This window comes from Choloepus didactylus, chromosome 7, assembly GCF_015220235.1.
Source record: "Choloepus didactylus isolate mChoDid1 chromosome 7, mChoDid1.pri, whole genome shotgun sequence".
Lineage (NCBI taxonomy): Eukaryota > Metazoa > Chordata > Mammalia > Pilosa > Megalonychidae > Choloepus > Choloepus didactylus.
Genome location: NC_051313.1, coordinates 137,870,427 through 137,886,767, shown reverse-complemented (window position 1 = coordinate 137,886,767; position 16,341 = coordinate 137,870,427). Strand labels below are relative to the sequence as shown.

General features: G+C 40.8%; 1 protein-coding gene across 2 annotated transcripts in view; it reads right to left on the bottom strand.

Moving 5' to 3' along the window:
• DTNBP1 (dystrobrevin binding protein 1) overlaps nucleotides 1-10,029 on the bottom strand; it is a 134,417-nt gene extending 124,388 nt beyond the window's left edge. For both annotated transcript variants that reach the window (XM_037842111.1, XM_037842112.1), the window contains exon 1: nucleotides 9,896-10,029. In XM_037842111.1, the coding sequence (XP_037698039.1) occupies nucleotides 9,896-9,951 (56 nt within the window). In that variant the 5' untranslated portion in view covers nucleotides 9,952-10,029. The remainder of the gene's footprint in view (nucleotides 1-9,895) is intronic.
• Between the last annotated feature and the right edge of the window lie 6,312 nt (nucleotides 10,030-16,341).

Here is a 16,341-nt window from a genome sequence, read left to right as displayed (position 1 = left end):
ACTAATCTTGATAACCAAGCCCTACCATTTCCTCTCCAAAACTTGTGCAAGGCACTTAGTTGTGACATCCCAGGTAGAATTACTGTAGGATAGTCATGCAAACCAGTGTATCACACACAAAATGATTCTAGTCCTATTTTTAGTGATTCAGGACAATTTCCTAAGGTTAGGTGTGACAAAGATTTTGAAAGGAAATTGCTAAGATCTTCCTTGGACCACTCTAATTACTCGATCAAGCAAATCTCTAGGTTGAAATTTCAATTAATTATTTCTAAAACAAGTTTTTAATTTCTCAACTATAACATACTAAGTATGGGGTTCTCCCCCTCCAAAAAAAGAAGGAAAAATTAACTTGAAATAAAAGGCAAGGAAGGAATGTTTCAGGGAGCTAAAAATAAAACTGTTGGAATGTCCAGTAAGACTTTCCCCATTGGCTCCTTAAAAACTATCCACTTTAAAAACCGATCTTTTACCAAATGTAATGTGTGGATCTCACTTGATCTTGATCTGAACAAACCAACTGTACAAAGACATTTCTAAGAATCAGGGAGGTCTGATCATGGACTGGATAATTGATAATACCAAGGAATTACTGTTAATTATATTAGGTATGCTACTGGCATTGCATTTATGTAATGTCTGTATTTTTTTTTTTTTTTTAAGATGCAAACTGACATTTGAGGGATGTAATGACAAGTCTGAGATTTACTTTATAAAGGGAGATACAAAGCAAAGGTGGCAATATCTGACAATTATTGAATCTGAGTCATGGATATAAGGGGATATAGTGTGACTCTTTTGTGTGTATATTTGAAACTTAGTAAAAAAAATTGTAAAAAAAGTCTTTCAAATATTTATCTTTTCTTACACACCTTCTCCATATAAATCTTCAATCTGCCAAAATTCAGAATAGAAATGGTTGGAGAAAACAAAGCAGCTAAATGGAAGTTGGAAGCAGTCAAAAAAACACAGGAAAGAAAAGGATGAAGGGTTACGACAACTATTATTTCTATTTTAAGATGAAAAAAATATAAGGTGAGATACATTCAACAATAAAAAAGTAAGAGCCCTTTCTGAAACATGTCTTCAAAAACCCAGAATTCAGCTGAAAGTAGCATACCGTTTTTCTTTTGTGACAGCTCTGTTTAAGTTTCTCGCACTGATCCTTTGCTGGAAACAATCCATTAATAAGGTCCATTTACTGTCCCAAAATGTCATGACAAGCTGGGAGGGAAATACTGATCCAGGTGGGATTCCTCTATTTCCTCAAATGTAAAATGGTAGCATTATACTTAACCGTGAGGACCAGCAAGAATGAAATAAAATTACAAATATGACTTTGGTAGCATTCTGGTAATGACAGGGCTAATTCAAATGAAAGGGATCACCACCATCACCATCATCCAGAAAAATAAGACAATATGTATAGGCCAGGGTGAAAGAAACAGAATTTCCTAAAAAAGTGTCCCCCACCCCCATTCCTGTTTCCTATTCCATACACCGTCAGGAAGACCTGAGGGCTGCTGTGTGAGTCCATTAACACACAGGCGTAAGTGAGCCACCCGACAATTACTTTTCTACCAGCAAAGACTAATGTACACTTTGGAGTTCAAAGCACAAGACCTCAAATTCATCATAACAGTTCAATTATTTACTTTTAGATTGCTGCAAAGATTTACCTTAATTTGACACCAGCACATTTATTTCTTCAAGCTTTGTAGAAAATACTAAAATAGAGGCATCTCACTAAGAAATGGTAGAAATTAGCAAAACTGCTTAAAGAGAAAGTTTAAAAACCAGATAAACAGAATGGTGTATAGAGCACGACAAAGATCTGATAAGCAGGAGATCTGCTTTCTCTGGCTGACTCAACTGTGTGGGGTGACCTTGATGTTATTTCATTTATTTATACCTCAACTTCAAGGTGCTCATCTGGGGTACTTTACTCATCTACCCCACCAGCTTTTATGAATGGTAAGGATTACTGCTTTAAAATACTACATAAAAATATATTAATTAGCATATTTTGACATAAAGGCTCAATTCCTTTGAACCAGTGTGAAACTATTCATGTCTCCATTATTCTACCTTTAAATTCTGCTTACGAATACAAATCAAATCTACTGTATTTTCACGAGTGAAAATTCATTTCTTAAAAAAATTTCTTTTTTTAAGCAAGACCAAGGAAAAGCAAAAGCATCAAGCACACTTGAGTACATATGACCCCTTCAGCATGAAAGCCTGAGAGATTCATACAAAAACTACACAGACTCAGGGGAGCAGAGAATAATTTAGACTATCTTTATTCTAATTAACCGCAAACGCATTGCTTCAGTTCGGACCTCCCTCCTGAGTGTTTCTAAAATTTCCAACTGCTTCTTGGGTGTCAAGCCCTTAGGGCACAACATGTTCACAGCCAACCTTTCCTTCTCCCACAAACCTGTTTTTAAATTCTTTGATTTGCTAAACGACATGATTTATCTAACATGTCCCAAAGTTAACGTCTTTAATTTCTCCACCTTTGTCACCTCCCATATCCCAGCACCGATACATTTAATCAGAGACTGTCACATCTATTCCCTCTTTTTAACTCCTACCAGCTTGCCTTATCATCTTTCACCTGGCCCATAATTATAGCCTCTAAATAATCTCCCTGTTCCCTGTCTCTAATCCTCCCCCATACCATCTCCCAAGCTATTTTTCCAGAAATACAGGAAGGCTCATGCCACACCCCTCCGCAAAAACCTTCAAAAGAGTCAGTCAACTTATAAATAAGCCAGGGTCACTCTATGTAAAACAGCAATCACTCCATCGCCTCTCCCCCTTAACCTGCTTTATCGTTAGCCACAGCATGTCACCTTCTGGATATCCTGTTTCCTGCCATGAGAATGGAAAGCTCATGAGTGGGGACATTATTCGCTGTCTTATCGTTCTCTGCTGTTTCCTAAGCACCTAGAATAGGGCTTGCCAAGGAATAAGGGCTCAATAAATATTTGAAAAATGAACTAATTTAGCAAAGCATTCAAGACCCTCTATTGCCAGGCACTAAACTTCCTTTCCAGCTTCTCCTACAACTACTTCCATGTCTCACATGCCCTTGCCCAATATTTTTCTATCACAACCCCTACCCATTCTTCAAGGCCCAGTTCAGAAACCACCTCCTCTTTGTAGCCTTCTGTAAACAAATCACAATAAATGAATCAGAATTAATGACTCTTCTGGGCTCACATCCCACCTCACTTGCATCTTTAATATCAGTTTCTTCTGTTTTGCTTTACGTTACTGCCAATCAAGGGCACCCAGCGGGCAGAAACTGTTTAGTCAACTTGGTAGCCCCAGGACCTAGCCCAATACATAGACATTGCCTAATAAACTGAGGGCATGCTCCCTTAAATTTTTTTTTTTTTTTAAATAAAATGAAAAAAGCTTCTATGAAAAAAAAGACCCTTTGAGTACCCAGCCTGGTGTCTGGCACTGGATAGGAACTCAGTAAATACTTATTGAACTGACACTGCCCTCCCCGCTATATGGGACATGACTCCCAGGGGTGTAAATCTCCCTGGCAACGTGGGACTGGACCCGGTAAGTGGGACTGAGAAACCCTTCTTGACTAAAAGGGGGAAGAGAAATGAAACAAAATAAAGTTTCAGTGGCTGAGAGATTTCAAATGGAGCTGAGAGGTCATTCTGGAGGTTATTCTTAAGTGTTAAATAGACATCCATTTTCAGTTTTTAGTGTATTAGATTAGCTAGAAGGAAATACCTGAAACAGTTGAACCGCAACCCAGCAGCCTTGATTCTTGAAGATGATTATATAACTACAGAGCTTACAATGAGTGACCATGTGAATGTGAAAACCTTATGGTTCACACTCCTTTAGCCAGTGTATGGAAAGATGAGTAGAAAAATAGGGATAAAAATTAAATAAATACTGGGAGGAGGGGGGAGGTTTGGGTATTCTTTTTTACTTTTATTCTATTTTTTTTTTTTTTTGGATTAATAAAAATGTTCAAAATTTGACTGTGGGGACTCCCAGGGATGTAAATCTCCCTAGCAATGCAGGATATGACTCCCAGGGATGAATCTGGGCCTGGCATCATGGGATTGAGAACATCTTCTTCACCAAAAGGGGGATGCGAAATGAAACGAAATAAAGCTTCAGTGGCTGAGAGATTTCAAATGGAGTCAAGAGGTCACTCTGGTGGACATTCTTACACACTATATAGATAACACTTTTTAGGTTTTAATGTATTGGAATATCTAGAAGTAAATACCTGAAACTACCCAACTCCAATCCAGTAGCCTTGGCTCTTGAAGACGACTGTATAACAGTGTAGCTTACAAGGGGTGACAGTGTGATTGTGAAAGCCTTGTGGATCACACTCCCTTTATCCAGTGTATGGATGGATGAGTAGAAAAATGGGGACAAAACCTAAATGAAAAATAGGGGGGGATGGGGGGGTGATTTGCATGTTCTTTTTTATTTTTATTTTTTAAATTCTGATTCTGATTCTTCTTGGTGTAAGGAAAATGTTCAAAAATAGACTGGGGTGAGGAATAGAATGCTGAACTGTGGCATATGCATACAATGGAATATTGAGCAACTACGAGAAGGAGTGAAGCTGTGAGACACACAACAAGGTGAATGGATCCTGTACACAGTATTTGAGTGAAGTACACCAGAAATAAAGACACACACTATAAGGCCTCGCCAATATGGACTAACTATAATGTGTAAACTCAGAATTGAATCTTAGAACATAGCCTAACATGGACTTAATTATTGTAATGGTCCTTAGATTGTAAGCTCTTACAGCAGTCAACTCTATTCCTGAACTGCAATGCCTATCTCTAAACTTTGAGATGCTGATCCCTAAGTGTATAACCTGATTAATCTCTGGAACAATGGGTATCTCTGAGACATCTGAAACTCAGAGCTAGAGCTTGGCAGATATGAATGTCAGTATTAGTGCATACAGCCACTGTCAAAAAAAAAAAAGCTGAAAAAGAGCCCAGACTTCAATTAGTGATATGAATGAAGCAGATCTGGTTAAGACTAGGGCAAACCGGGCCAAAGGGTAAAGGTCGAAACTGACTGTGTTTTAAAACTTCATGTGAGACCAAGGGAAGAGATGTCTATTTGCTGTAGGATCTATATTTTCTAAACAGTATAACTCTACAGTCGGTTTGTTCAAACACCACGATTGCATGGAGCTTTGAATAGGAAGTGAGATACTGTGGGTTGGTATAGGTTAGAGAGAAATAGTGACACATCCCAAAGTAACCTGGGCAGAGAATAAAATAAATATTTACAGCCCCTCCTTCCCCCGAGGAGCTGGAGGAAGGTGCAGAAGTGTTGGACTTCCTCACCTGGACTGGTGTTAATGTTGTCACAAACACTGGGACTGGCGGTTTGATGTGCTGAGCCCTCTATCATGGGACTTGCCCTTGTGGGGCTCGTTACTGCAAAGGAGAGGCTAAACTTGCATATAATTGTGCCTAAGAGTCTCCCCCTGAGTACCTCTTTGTTGCTCAGATGTGGCCCTCTCTCTCTCTAGCTGAGCCACCTCAGCAGGTGAACTCACTGCCCTCCCCCCCTATGTGGCACCCGACTCGCAAGGATGTAAATCTCCCTGGCAACGCAGGATATGACTCCTGGGGATGAATCTGGACCCGGCATCATGGGATTGAGAATATCATCTTGACCAAAAGGGGAATGCAAAATGAGACAAAATACTTTTAGTGGCTGAGAGATTTCAAGTGGAGTCGAGAGGTCACTCTGGTGGACATTCTTATGCACTATATAGATAACACCTCTTAGGTTTTAATATATTGGAATAGCTAGAAGTAAATACCTGAAACTACCAAACTCCAACCCAGTAGTCTGGACTCCTGAAGACGACTGTATAATAATGTAGATTACAAGGGGTGACACTGTGATTGTGAAGGCCTTGTGGATCACACTCCCTTTGTCCAGTGTGTGGATGGATGGGTAGAAAAGTGGGGACAAAAACTGAATGACAAATAGGGTGGGATGGGGGGGATGGTTTGGGTGTTCTTTTTTTACTTCTATTTTTTTATTCTTATTCTGATTCTTTCTGATGTAAGGAAAATGTTCAGAAATAGACTGTAGTGATGAATGCATAACTACGTGATTGTACTACGAACAGTTGATTGTATACCATGGATGACTGTACGGTATGCGAATATATTTCAATAAAACTGAATTAAAAAAAATAGACTGGGGTGATGAATGCATACATAACTATATGATGGTATTGTGAACAGTTGATTGTACACCATGGATGACTGTATGGTATGTGAATATATCTCAATAAAACTGAATTTAATTAAAAAATAGATTGGGGTATTAAATGCACAACTATATGATGGTACTGTGAACAGGTGATTGTTCATCATGGATGACTGTATGGCATGTGAACATATCTCAGTAAAATTGAATTTAAAAAAAAAGTTGATTGTGGTGATGAATGCACAACTATACGACGGTACTGAGAACAACTGATTGTACACCATGGAAGATTTTATGGTATGTGAATATATCTCAATAAAACAATAAAAAAAGAACTTAAAAAGTATTCAAAGAGCTGAACATTGGGATTTTTATCTTTATTAAAACCGTGAGTAATCCTCAAAGAGTCAACATTTTAGGCGAAGCCTCACTATCACCATATTACCTAGCTGTAAATGAGATTATTAGAGTCTCTCTTTTGAGCAGCGTTTGATACTATGGGAGGAGAGGGGAGAGAATGAGGATAGTAGGGAGTGGTGGGAGTGGGAAGCAGTGGCAGCTTTGAGAGGAAACACCCACTGTCTAATTGTAACAAATAACAGCAACAGGTTTTCTATTCCTGACCGCAGGAATCCTGAGCATTACACACAAGGAACACTGAATTGTTACAGACAGCTGTAAACCTTCAGTAAATCTGATTTTTAGTTCCCTGAAGGATTTTGCATGTCTAAATACTTTAATGTAGTTTCTTGGGCATGACTGCTCCAAAGGCAAAAATCAAAGATCTGAGCAGATTTGAAGTATGTGCTTCAGTAAGTCCAAAAGTTTCTCAGAGTGCAATCCAATCTCTAAAAAAGTGGCCGTCTACGTGAATTCTCCAAAAAGCTACAAGAATTCTGAGTTAAGATCAAATTGGGACTGACTTGAGCAAGTGAAAAAGATCTCTGAGTGAGGCCCAGAACCAATACCCCTCACTCTTATGGCCTTTAACCAAGTCAACCTACTTAAGGCAGAAAGAAAACAATGTAATTACTAAGCTTTTCTCAATTTTGGCATAATTACTAGAGTTCCCAGCCACTAGCAATCTCTACATGGCCCTCTAAGAACCATGACCTTAACATGATTGCATTTTTGCTAAGTTTGAATGGAAGGCAGAAACTCATTTGGTTCACCGGACATGCTTTTATCACCACTGTGACATTCTATGAGACTCATAAAGAACAGTCCTATTTCACTTAAAGAAAAAGTAAATTCATCTACATTTAAACTCCAGTTATATGAATTTTCAGGAATTGAAAGCAAGCAGAAAAGGGAATGTCTGCTCCGGGTAAGTGCCACACTGAAGCAGCCCAGAAACACTGGGCCTTCTAAGAGTCCCTGGGGCAACCCGAACACTTGAGGTTTCCCATTACTTTAGAAGCCAGTGGTTCTTGATTCTGTGCTCACTGCTCCCTCATTTTCAAGCAACACTAGGTCAAATCTGATAGTTTTGGAAGGCAGGAAGCAAATCTCCATCTTTGAATCGGTGCTTTCCATTTGGCACACAATAGACAATGTGTCCTGTATTTAACGTCATCTTTTCTCCAAAATGTTACTCAATTATGTTTAAAAATAGGTTGATCTCAAGCTAAGTAAGAGTTTACTACAATGGATTACCTGGTTTTTTAGTTAGTAAGAATCGTGTAGAAAATTGAGGACCTGAATAAAGTAAAAATCAGAGTGTACAGCTGCCAGTCAGCTGGTAGAAAGACATCACTTGGGGATGAGTTATTTCTCTGCTAGGTGACACACTAAGGGTGCACAGACAGTCCTAACGAGACCGATGCAAGGAGGAAGCCAACAAAGGGCTTAAATGGAACCAAACCTTCTCAGGATGGCTAACCCCAAACTGGCCTCACTCCATGGCATCTTTATGAAGTCAAGTCAGTTTCCAAGGAGTCCAATCCAGATCCCCTCCACCCTCTCTCTTTACTAAACCCTGAACTTTTAGAGCTACCCAGATTTCCCGGGATGGCTTGGGCCTGGGCAGTCCAGGCACCATATTCCTAAGTACATCACCTTCTTAAGCACAGGTCAGGAGGAGACATGGGTTCTGAGGCAACCAAATTAGAGTAACTATTAGAAACATGGACTGTTCTACCATCAAGGAATTCCTTGAAGAAATGGGTGTATGCACATGAGCAGATCCGTGACCATTTTCAAGCTACAAGTGGACCATTCCAGCATCATACAAAATTTTTTTCAATACAATAATTTACACTCTGAAAAAAGGAAGTTACTTTTCCTGAATTCATGGGGGAAAAACGCAAGCATGCAAGCACATCCATCAATCAGTGGCTCGCAGGTCATCTGTAATTAACATTAAGAACACCTAACTCAAATTAGCAAAAATGCTTTACCTATGACAAGCACTCAAATGTTTGCCAGCTTATTCCTCAGTGCCCAAAAGGTAAATAGTACAGATTTTTTTTCCCATAAAACTTTAGCTAACATCTTTCCCATTTCAAATTTAAAGCATAGTATGACCAAGATGCTATCAGAAGGATTTGTAAGCTAACGGTGACATTCCAAGATAATGAAAAAATTCAAATGAAAATAACGACAGTGACTCATATAGTGCTCACTCCATGCTTCATATACATTAACTCATTAATCTTCACAATAACCCTATGAGATACTCTCATCATCACCATTTGATAGGCGTGGAAACTGAGGCAAAACAGATCGAGCAACTTGGCCGAGATCACTGGTAAGCGGTGGCGCAATCGGCCTGTGGTTCTCAAACTTCGCAGCACATTGGAATCAGCTGGTGATCTTTAAAACTACCTAAACTTGGCCCCATCCTCAGTTATTCTGATGGAATTGGTATGGAATGCCACCTGGACATTGGAATGGCTAATGGTTCCCCGGTGATTCTAATATGCAGCAAAATTGGGAACCATTGGTCTGTGCTCCTAACCACTATGCACGAACACCGCTACCTTAGTTCTGTTGCTTTTCTTGCCCCAAAGTTTCTTCACTGAGGCGTTAAACCCAGGGCAAAGGTACAGACAGAAAGCGAAATGGAAAGAGGCAAGAAGCCTCGCCAAGGGTTACGAAAGTGAGCCAACAGCGAGGGCCAAGGCTGCACGCGGACGGCGCGGCCCGGGTCCCGAAGGCTGCGGGGCAGGACGGACCCTCCGCCTCGGGAGGAAGCGACGGGCCAGCTCCAGGCGGGGCCGCAGAGGAACGGGTCCGGGGCGGGCAGGTGTCCGGGAGGCGTTCGTACCGGACGAGCGGCCGCGGGGTCACTGCGCCCGCGAGGGGCGGAAGCCGAGGGGCGCGCCCGCCTCTCACGTGACTCCCCTTCTCCGGCCGGCTGAGGTCCCGGGAGGGGGTCCCACCCTTCCCAGCGCAGTCCGCCACGACCCCGACCTCCTCCCGGTGCCGGGGACGCAGGTCAGACGCAGCTAGTAGGGACATAAGTTACTTTCTGTCTCCGGACCGACGCCGGAAAGTTCGTTACAACCTGCCGCGGGGCAGGGACGGGGGGGGGGGGGACGGGACTGGACCGGCGAGCGCCGTGCGGGCAGTGAAGGGAAGCGGCGACCCCAGCCCGGCCCCGGCCCCTCGGGTCCCTTTCCGACCCCCACCGTGTACCCACCCGGAGGTGAAATCCTGCTGCACGCTCAGCAGCCGCTCACGCAGTGTCTCCAGCATCGTCGTCGTCGCCGCCGCCGCCGCCGCCGCCGCCGCCGCGTCTTCTGCCTCAGGGCTCTCTCTGCGGACGCCGCTCTCAACCCCGCGCGGCCCCCACTCGCGCGCCCCGTGCACCCTCAGCCGGCCCCGCCCCCGGCCCCGCCCCCGGCCCCAGCCTTGCTCCCGCACTGCCGCCTCTTCCGCGTTCCCGCCCCCTCCCGCGCGCGCGCGCGCGCGCTCTTGGCTGCGCAGCCGCAGTGGGCCGCGCCCCGATTTATCTGCGAAAAGGGGCGGTCCCTTTCCTCCCCGGAGCTGTGGAGAGATGCTCCTTCTGCCTTTTGCTTTCTGAAGACGGGCCTTCGCGGTTTTTTCTTCTTAAAATGGAAGGTGTCATCGTGGAAGAAATTTATAAGTCGAGTGCTCCTTTGAATGAAGCGTTGGTTTTTAACGTTTGAAAGAGTTGGATAAATCTCTCGCATAGCATGGACCTCCCTGCAACAAATTGTTCCACGGACTCTGATCTGACCCTACAGGCTTTGACCTTGGATGAAACAGTTAACCATTATGAGGGTCGGTTTCTTTATTTATAAAATGGCAATAACAGTAAAGTGTCTCGGCATCCTTACTTCACGTTCTCTCTTCAACCCGCCCCATCAGCCTTTTGTCCCCATTCACACTAAAGGATACTGCCTTTGTCAAGTCACCAGTGACCTCGACGTTGCCACAGTCCTTCGTTACTTCTCAGCCCTGATTTTTTTTCTCGACTTCTCTGTAGAACTCAATGCAAGGCTCTCTCATCCCTTTCTTGAAACACATTCTTCTCCTGACTTATAGGACACCCTTCTTTCTCTCTCCACCCCTCACCCACCCTATCCCCTTACCTCCACTTCAACATCTGCTCCCAAGGCTACATCCTAAGTCTACCACCCTTCTCTGTCTATGCTCTATCCCTTGGTTATTCTATCCCTTACCATGCTGTAAATTCCATCAAGCCACAGATAATGCCCATATTTCCATTATTAAACACTGTTCTCCCTTCCCTTTCCCCAGTGCATTGGGGTTGCTTATTCAACATGTGTCTAACAGACATCTCAAGCTCAACATATCCAAAATTGAAAACATGACTGCCAACTCACCTCCTAATGTGCCAAGCGCCAGTCTTTTCCATCTCAGAGAATGGCACCACCATCCACCAAGTTGCTCAAGCTAAAAGACCTGAAATCACTCAATTTTTCTTCTCCTCATTCTCCAAATTAATTCAAGCCCTGCTTTTCTACATCTTCACTATAATCACCCTAGTCCAAGGTACCATCATCTTTACCAGGAATACTGACAGTTCTCCCTGCTTCTATTCTTTCCCCTTCCCCACCCCTGTAATCCAGAAAGAACTATTTGAAAAATCAATCAGATCATGCCACTTTCCAGCTTAGCAGCCTTCAATTGCTTCCTGTGCATTTAGAATAAAATTTCAACTCCTTACTCTGGCTTACAAAGCCCTAAACTCTGAACTCTTCCTGATACTCTATCCAAATCTACTATTATTCACTTACCTTGTCCTTAACATTTAAGGCATACTAACTTTTTTTGTTGGTGGTCCTTGAAAATTTCAGGGTCATTCCCACTGTGAAGCCTTTTCACAAGCTAAATATCTCAGGTCTCAATTTAAATATCATCCCATTAGATAGGTCTTCCCTGACCCCATCACTTCCTATCACATCACCCCATATCTCTACTCAGTGTAAATCATTATCATTACCATTATCTGATAATTTATTTTAATAATAATGAATAAAAAAGTGTTTATTAGTTTATTTGTTTACAAAATTATTTTGAATTAAGGGCTGGGACTAGGTTGAGGCAAGTAAGGCATTTACCTCGTGCAAAATTTGAGGAACCAAAAAGCTCAATAATCAAAATAAATATTATTTTAATGTTATAAAAATCAAAATTAATGAGAAAAATCTGTGATGTACAAAATTTAAATAAAGGCAGGATCTGAGAAGGCTGGGGTTGGTAAGGCAAGTAAGGTGGGTCATTGAAACACAGACCCTGATGTAAACTGCCAGAAAGCTAAGACCCTGTCTTATTTAGCTCTGTATTCCCTGCACCTAAAATGATTACAGGCACATAGTAGACATTCAATCAATATGGACTGTTTGGTGGTATGGATTAAATCAGATAGAGCACTAGGCTTCTGGTTAGGGGGTAACAACTCTTCCTCACTGCTGAATTTCTCTTCTATCTGGAGGAAGCTCCACTAGCATAACATTCCCAGCCTTTCTTGGTGGGGGGTGGGGGAGGCGAGATGTCTACTCTGATTAGTGAGCTGGGAAATAAGGAGCCTTGCTGGCTCTATCCTCTTGTCTTTTTCTTGTGTGCAAGGTGCCAACAAAGAATACTTATTCTGCTGTACAACAACACACTGCCAGCTGAGGAGACTGGGGGTGGGGCAGGGAGGGATCCAGTGCTTTCTGTGATAGGTGGGCAAGTCTGAATCTGAGGTTCAGTGTTAGGAGTTCTGCTTGCCCATGAATGTAAGCCACGTGCTTCATCAGCCTTATCAAAACTAAAAGTGATGATATGGCTTCCGTATGCTGACTCTATTGTCTTATTTCTCAGGTGATTCAGATAAGTAGTAGAGAGGGGTGCTGTTTATTGAGCCTTCTTCCACAACCCCAGAAATAGTACCTGGTACAAAATAAGTGAGCAAATGATCAAATCTGTAGAGACAGAAGATCTTAGTTTCTAATAAACTGGGGAACTGCAGCTACTGGGAAATATTAAATCTTTTTTTTTTCATTCAATTACAAGCTTTCAATTTACCCTTTCATAGATTCCAACAAACACAAACCAGAGCTCTGCCTGTCACTAAAAAAAAAAAAATAGCTTTAGTGGTTGTGTGTTTTGACGTTGCATTGTTGTTAGTCTATGGCCTTTTTGTGCGTTTTAGGTGTTTTATGAACATTCTTAATCCCACCATGTCTGACAAATCCAAAAAGAGTGAGAGCTTTACAAATGTGAATAATAAGAGACAATTCATTACAAAGAAACAAAAGTAAATTTTAAAAATTCAAAGTAGAGAGACTATGACAAGTTTGCCCATGGGTTGCTCAGGAAGATTAAGAACCCAGAGTTAAGTAAAGCATGTGACATGTTTTATGTAAGTAACAGTTATTAGCCAAAAACTAGAAAGAGTGATTGACAAAATGGAAAACAGTTTTTAAGTACAAAGAACCAGCATCATTGTTAGAGGCTATTGGCCCAATGTTAATTCAGGAATCAGTCAGGAGTTTGAGAACTGACTAGATAAGCACAGAGAATGCATTGGTGATAAAACGTACAAGGCAAATGACAACTGCTCTCTGCTTCCTCAGACCTGCAGCTCCAGCATCACCTAGAAGCTCCTTGGACCGCCCCCCTCCTCCCTACCCCATGCCCTGGACCTGAATTTTAATGAATCCGAAGTTTAACAAGATCCTCAGGTGATTCATATTCATATTAATGTGTGATTAGCACTGCTCTGTGACACTCACTGAGGAAAGGCACTTCCGGTCTCCAATTGATTATCACTCCAGACAAAGTAATAAATGAGGATTTGGTGGAATTGGAACCAAGGAGGAAGATGGTATTAAAGAAGAGATTTACAGAACTCAGAGAACACCATGTTAATGGCAGAGGTTTTTAAGAGTAATTGGGGAGGCACTATTGTCATTTGAGTTGCAGGAACCTAACTTAGTTTTCTAAAGGTATCTGTAGTTATCCACAAAGCAGTGTGTTATTAACTCTTTCATGATCAAAGAAGAAAGCTTGCATGTAAATATTTCTGATGTCTTTAATTTTTAAGAATTTGAAGATACCAGGAAAATCCACTTAAAAGGCATAAATGTTTGTGGGGTTTTTTTTAATGCTTTTTTTTTTTTGGTGAACTTTAACATACATACATAACAGTGATAACTTTCAAAGGATGGTCCAAAAAGTAGTTAGAGAGCAAATTTCAAAAAATGCTATGGGTTACAGTTCCACAGTTTCAGTTATTTCCATTATTGTAAAATATATACACAGAGAGGTGTTAACTTTCAAAGTATAGCTCAACAAGCAGTTATACGTATATAGGTAATTTTAAAAAATGTTATGGGTTACAGTTCCAGTTTCAGTTCTTTCCTTATTATGTAATACAAGGTATATACAGAAAAGTGCTAACTTTCAAAGCACAATTCAACGTATAGATATACAGCAAATTTCAAAGAATGTTACAGGTAACTGTTTCACCATTTCAGTTATTTCCTTCTAGCTATTCTAATACCCTAGCATCTAAATATATATATGTATATATATGTTTATATAAAGTTTTTGTATTTGTAATCCTTTGTTAAATCCTATCTTATCTGTTGCTACCCCTTCCTCTCATTTAATCACTTGCTCAATCTTTAGGGGTACATAACTGTTTCTTGTGAAACAATGAGTAGTTATAATAACAGGGTAAATTATAGAGAGCTGGAAGGGCAATGGCAGCAAGGCACCTTTGAAAAAGAAATCAGAGATGGGATTGAGGAAGGGTGGTAGAGGGGAATTCCAGCATGCAGGAGCCAAGGTTAGAGGAGAGCCCAGTGAAAGAACCTAAGGGAAGGGAGAAGGGGAGGACATCAAGTACACTCAGGGTGGCAAAATTGGGAATGAATACTTTAAACATGAGCTAAACTCAAGGAACAAGGAAAGGCCTCACAGCTGCATCTTGTTTGTGTCCCGAAATTTACCACGGTATATAGAAAAAAAAGTAATCAGGAACCTAATCTTGCCTTTCTGCTCAGGAGAAAAAAGAGCGGTACTACAGAGAGCATTAGTACCTAATGTTTATTTATATTTATTTAATCTATGTTTGGATCTATATGATCTATAAAATATTCATAAGCAACCAAGTGACTCCATTCATCAAAGTGTAGGGACCTCCACAAGTAAAGGAAACCACATCCTTTACTCCTACAAATGTTTCCCCTAGAGAAACTATAGCTCAGAAATTATATCTTCTCAACCACTAAAGAAAAGAAATTTTGAGTGAGAAAACAAAACAAACAGAAATGAAAATTTTTGATAAGAATTCGTTGTGAAAAAAATGATTCAGATCATTATTACCTAGATTAAGTATCAGCTCAATACAGGTGGAAAAAAAAAAAAACACCTAATAATTGAAAATGAGGAGAAGGGCATTTATTAATTCCCTGTGTCCCAAGATCTCCTCTGCCCATGGGAGGTGCCTATGTCGGTGGAAACTGATACTGAGTCTAGCAGGAAACTAGACAGAGTTAAGTGCTGTTAGGTTGGTGGTTCTCAATTCTGGATGCACTTCAGACTTACTTGGGGAGCATTTTTAAAATACCAGTTCCTCGATCCACTGCCCAGAGTGTGATTTACCTGGTCTGAGGGGCAGCTTCCTCATCTAGGCTGTGTAAAAAAACTCCCAGGTGATTCACAATTGCCAAAGGTGGCAGCGACCCAAGTGTCCCTCGACAGATGAATGGATAAACACAATGTGGTATATTCCTACAAAGGAATATTATTCGGCAATAAAAAGGAATGATGTTCTGATGCATACTACAACATAGATGAACCTTGAAGACATCATGTTGAATGAAATAAGCCAGAAACAAAAGGACAAATCCATATGATCTCACTTACATAAAATAAGCAAAATAAGTATATTCATGATGACACTAATGAGCACTTACAGGTTATCAGGATCCAAGAGGGGAAGGGGAATGGAGAGTTAATGTTTAGTTGAGACAGAGTTTCTGTTTGGGGTGATAGAAAAGTTTTGGCAATGGATGACAGTGGTGGAGTCTTGACTTTTTCTACATAATTAACACTATTGAATTGGATATTTGAAATGGGAAAAAAAGGGAAATTTTAGGTTTGTATATAAGTCACCACACATACCAAAAAACCATAGAACTGTACAACACAATGTAAACAGTGTGCTAAAGTTAATAGCATAATTATAACAGTATTGTTTCATGAATTGTAACAAAGATACCATACTAATGCAGAATGTTAATAGGGAAAACTGTGTGTGAGAGGGGGGTGGTATATGGAAACTTTGTACTTCCTGCACAATGTTGCTGTGAACCTACAACTGTTCTAATGAAACATTTTTTTTTCCCAAAATGTTTACTTTAAAAATAAAACATTAAAAAAGAAAAAAGGAAAGTCACTTCCTAGACATCCCTGAAGATCAGGAAAGTGATTAAACTAGAGGAAGGGGTAGCAACAGACAAGATGGAATTTAACAAAGAATTAGGAATACCAAATCTATACATAATTTTCTTTTTCTTAGCTGCTAGGGTATTAGAATAGTTAGAAGGAAAGAACTGAAATGGTGGAACTGTAACCCATAGCATCTTCTGAAAATTGTTCTGT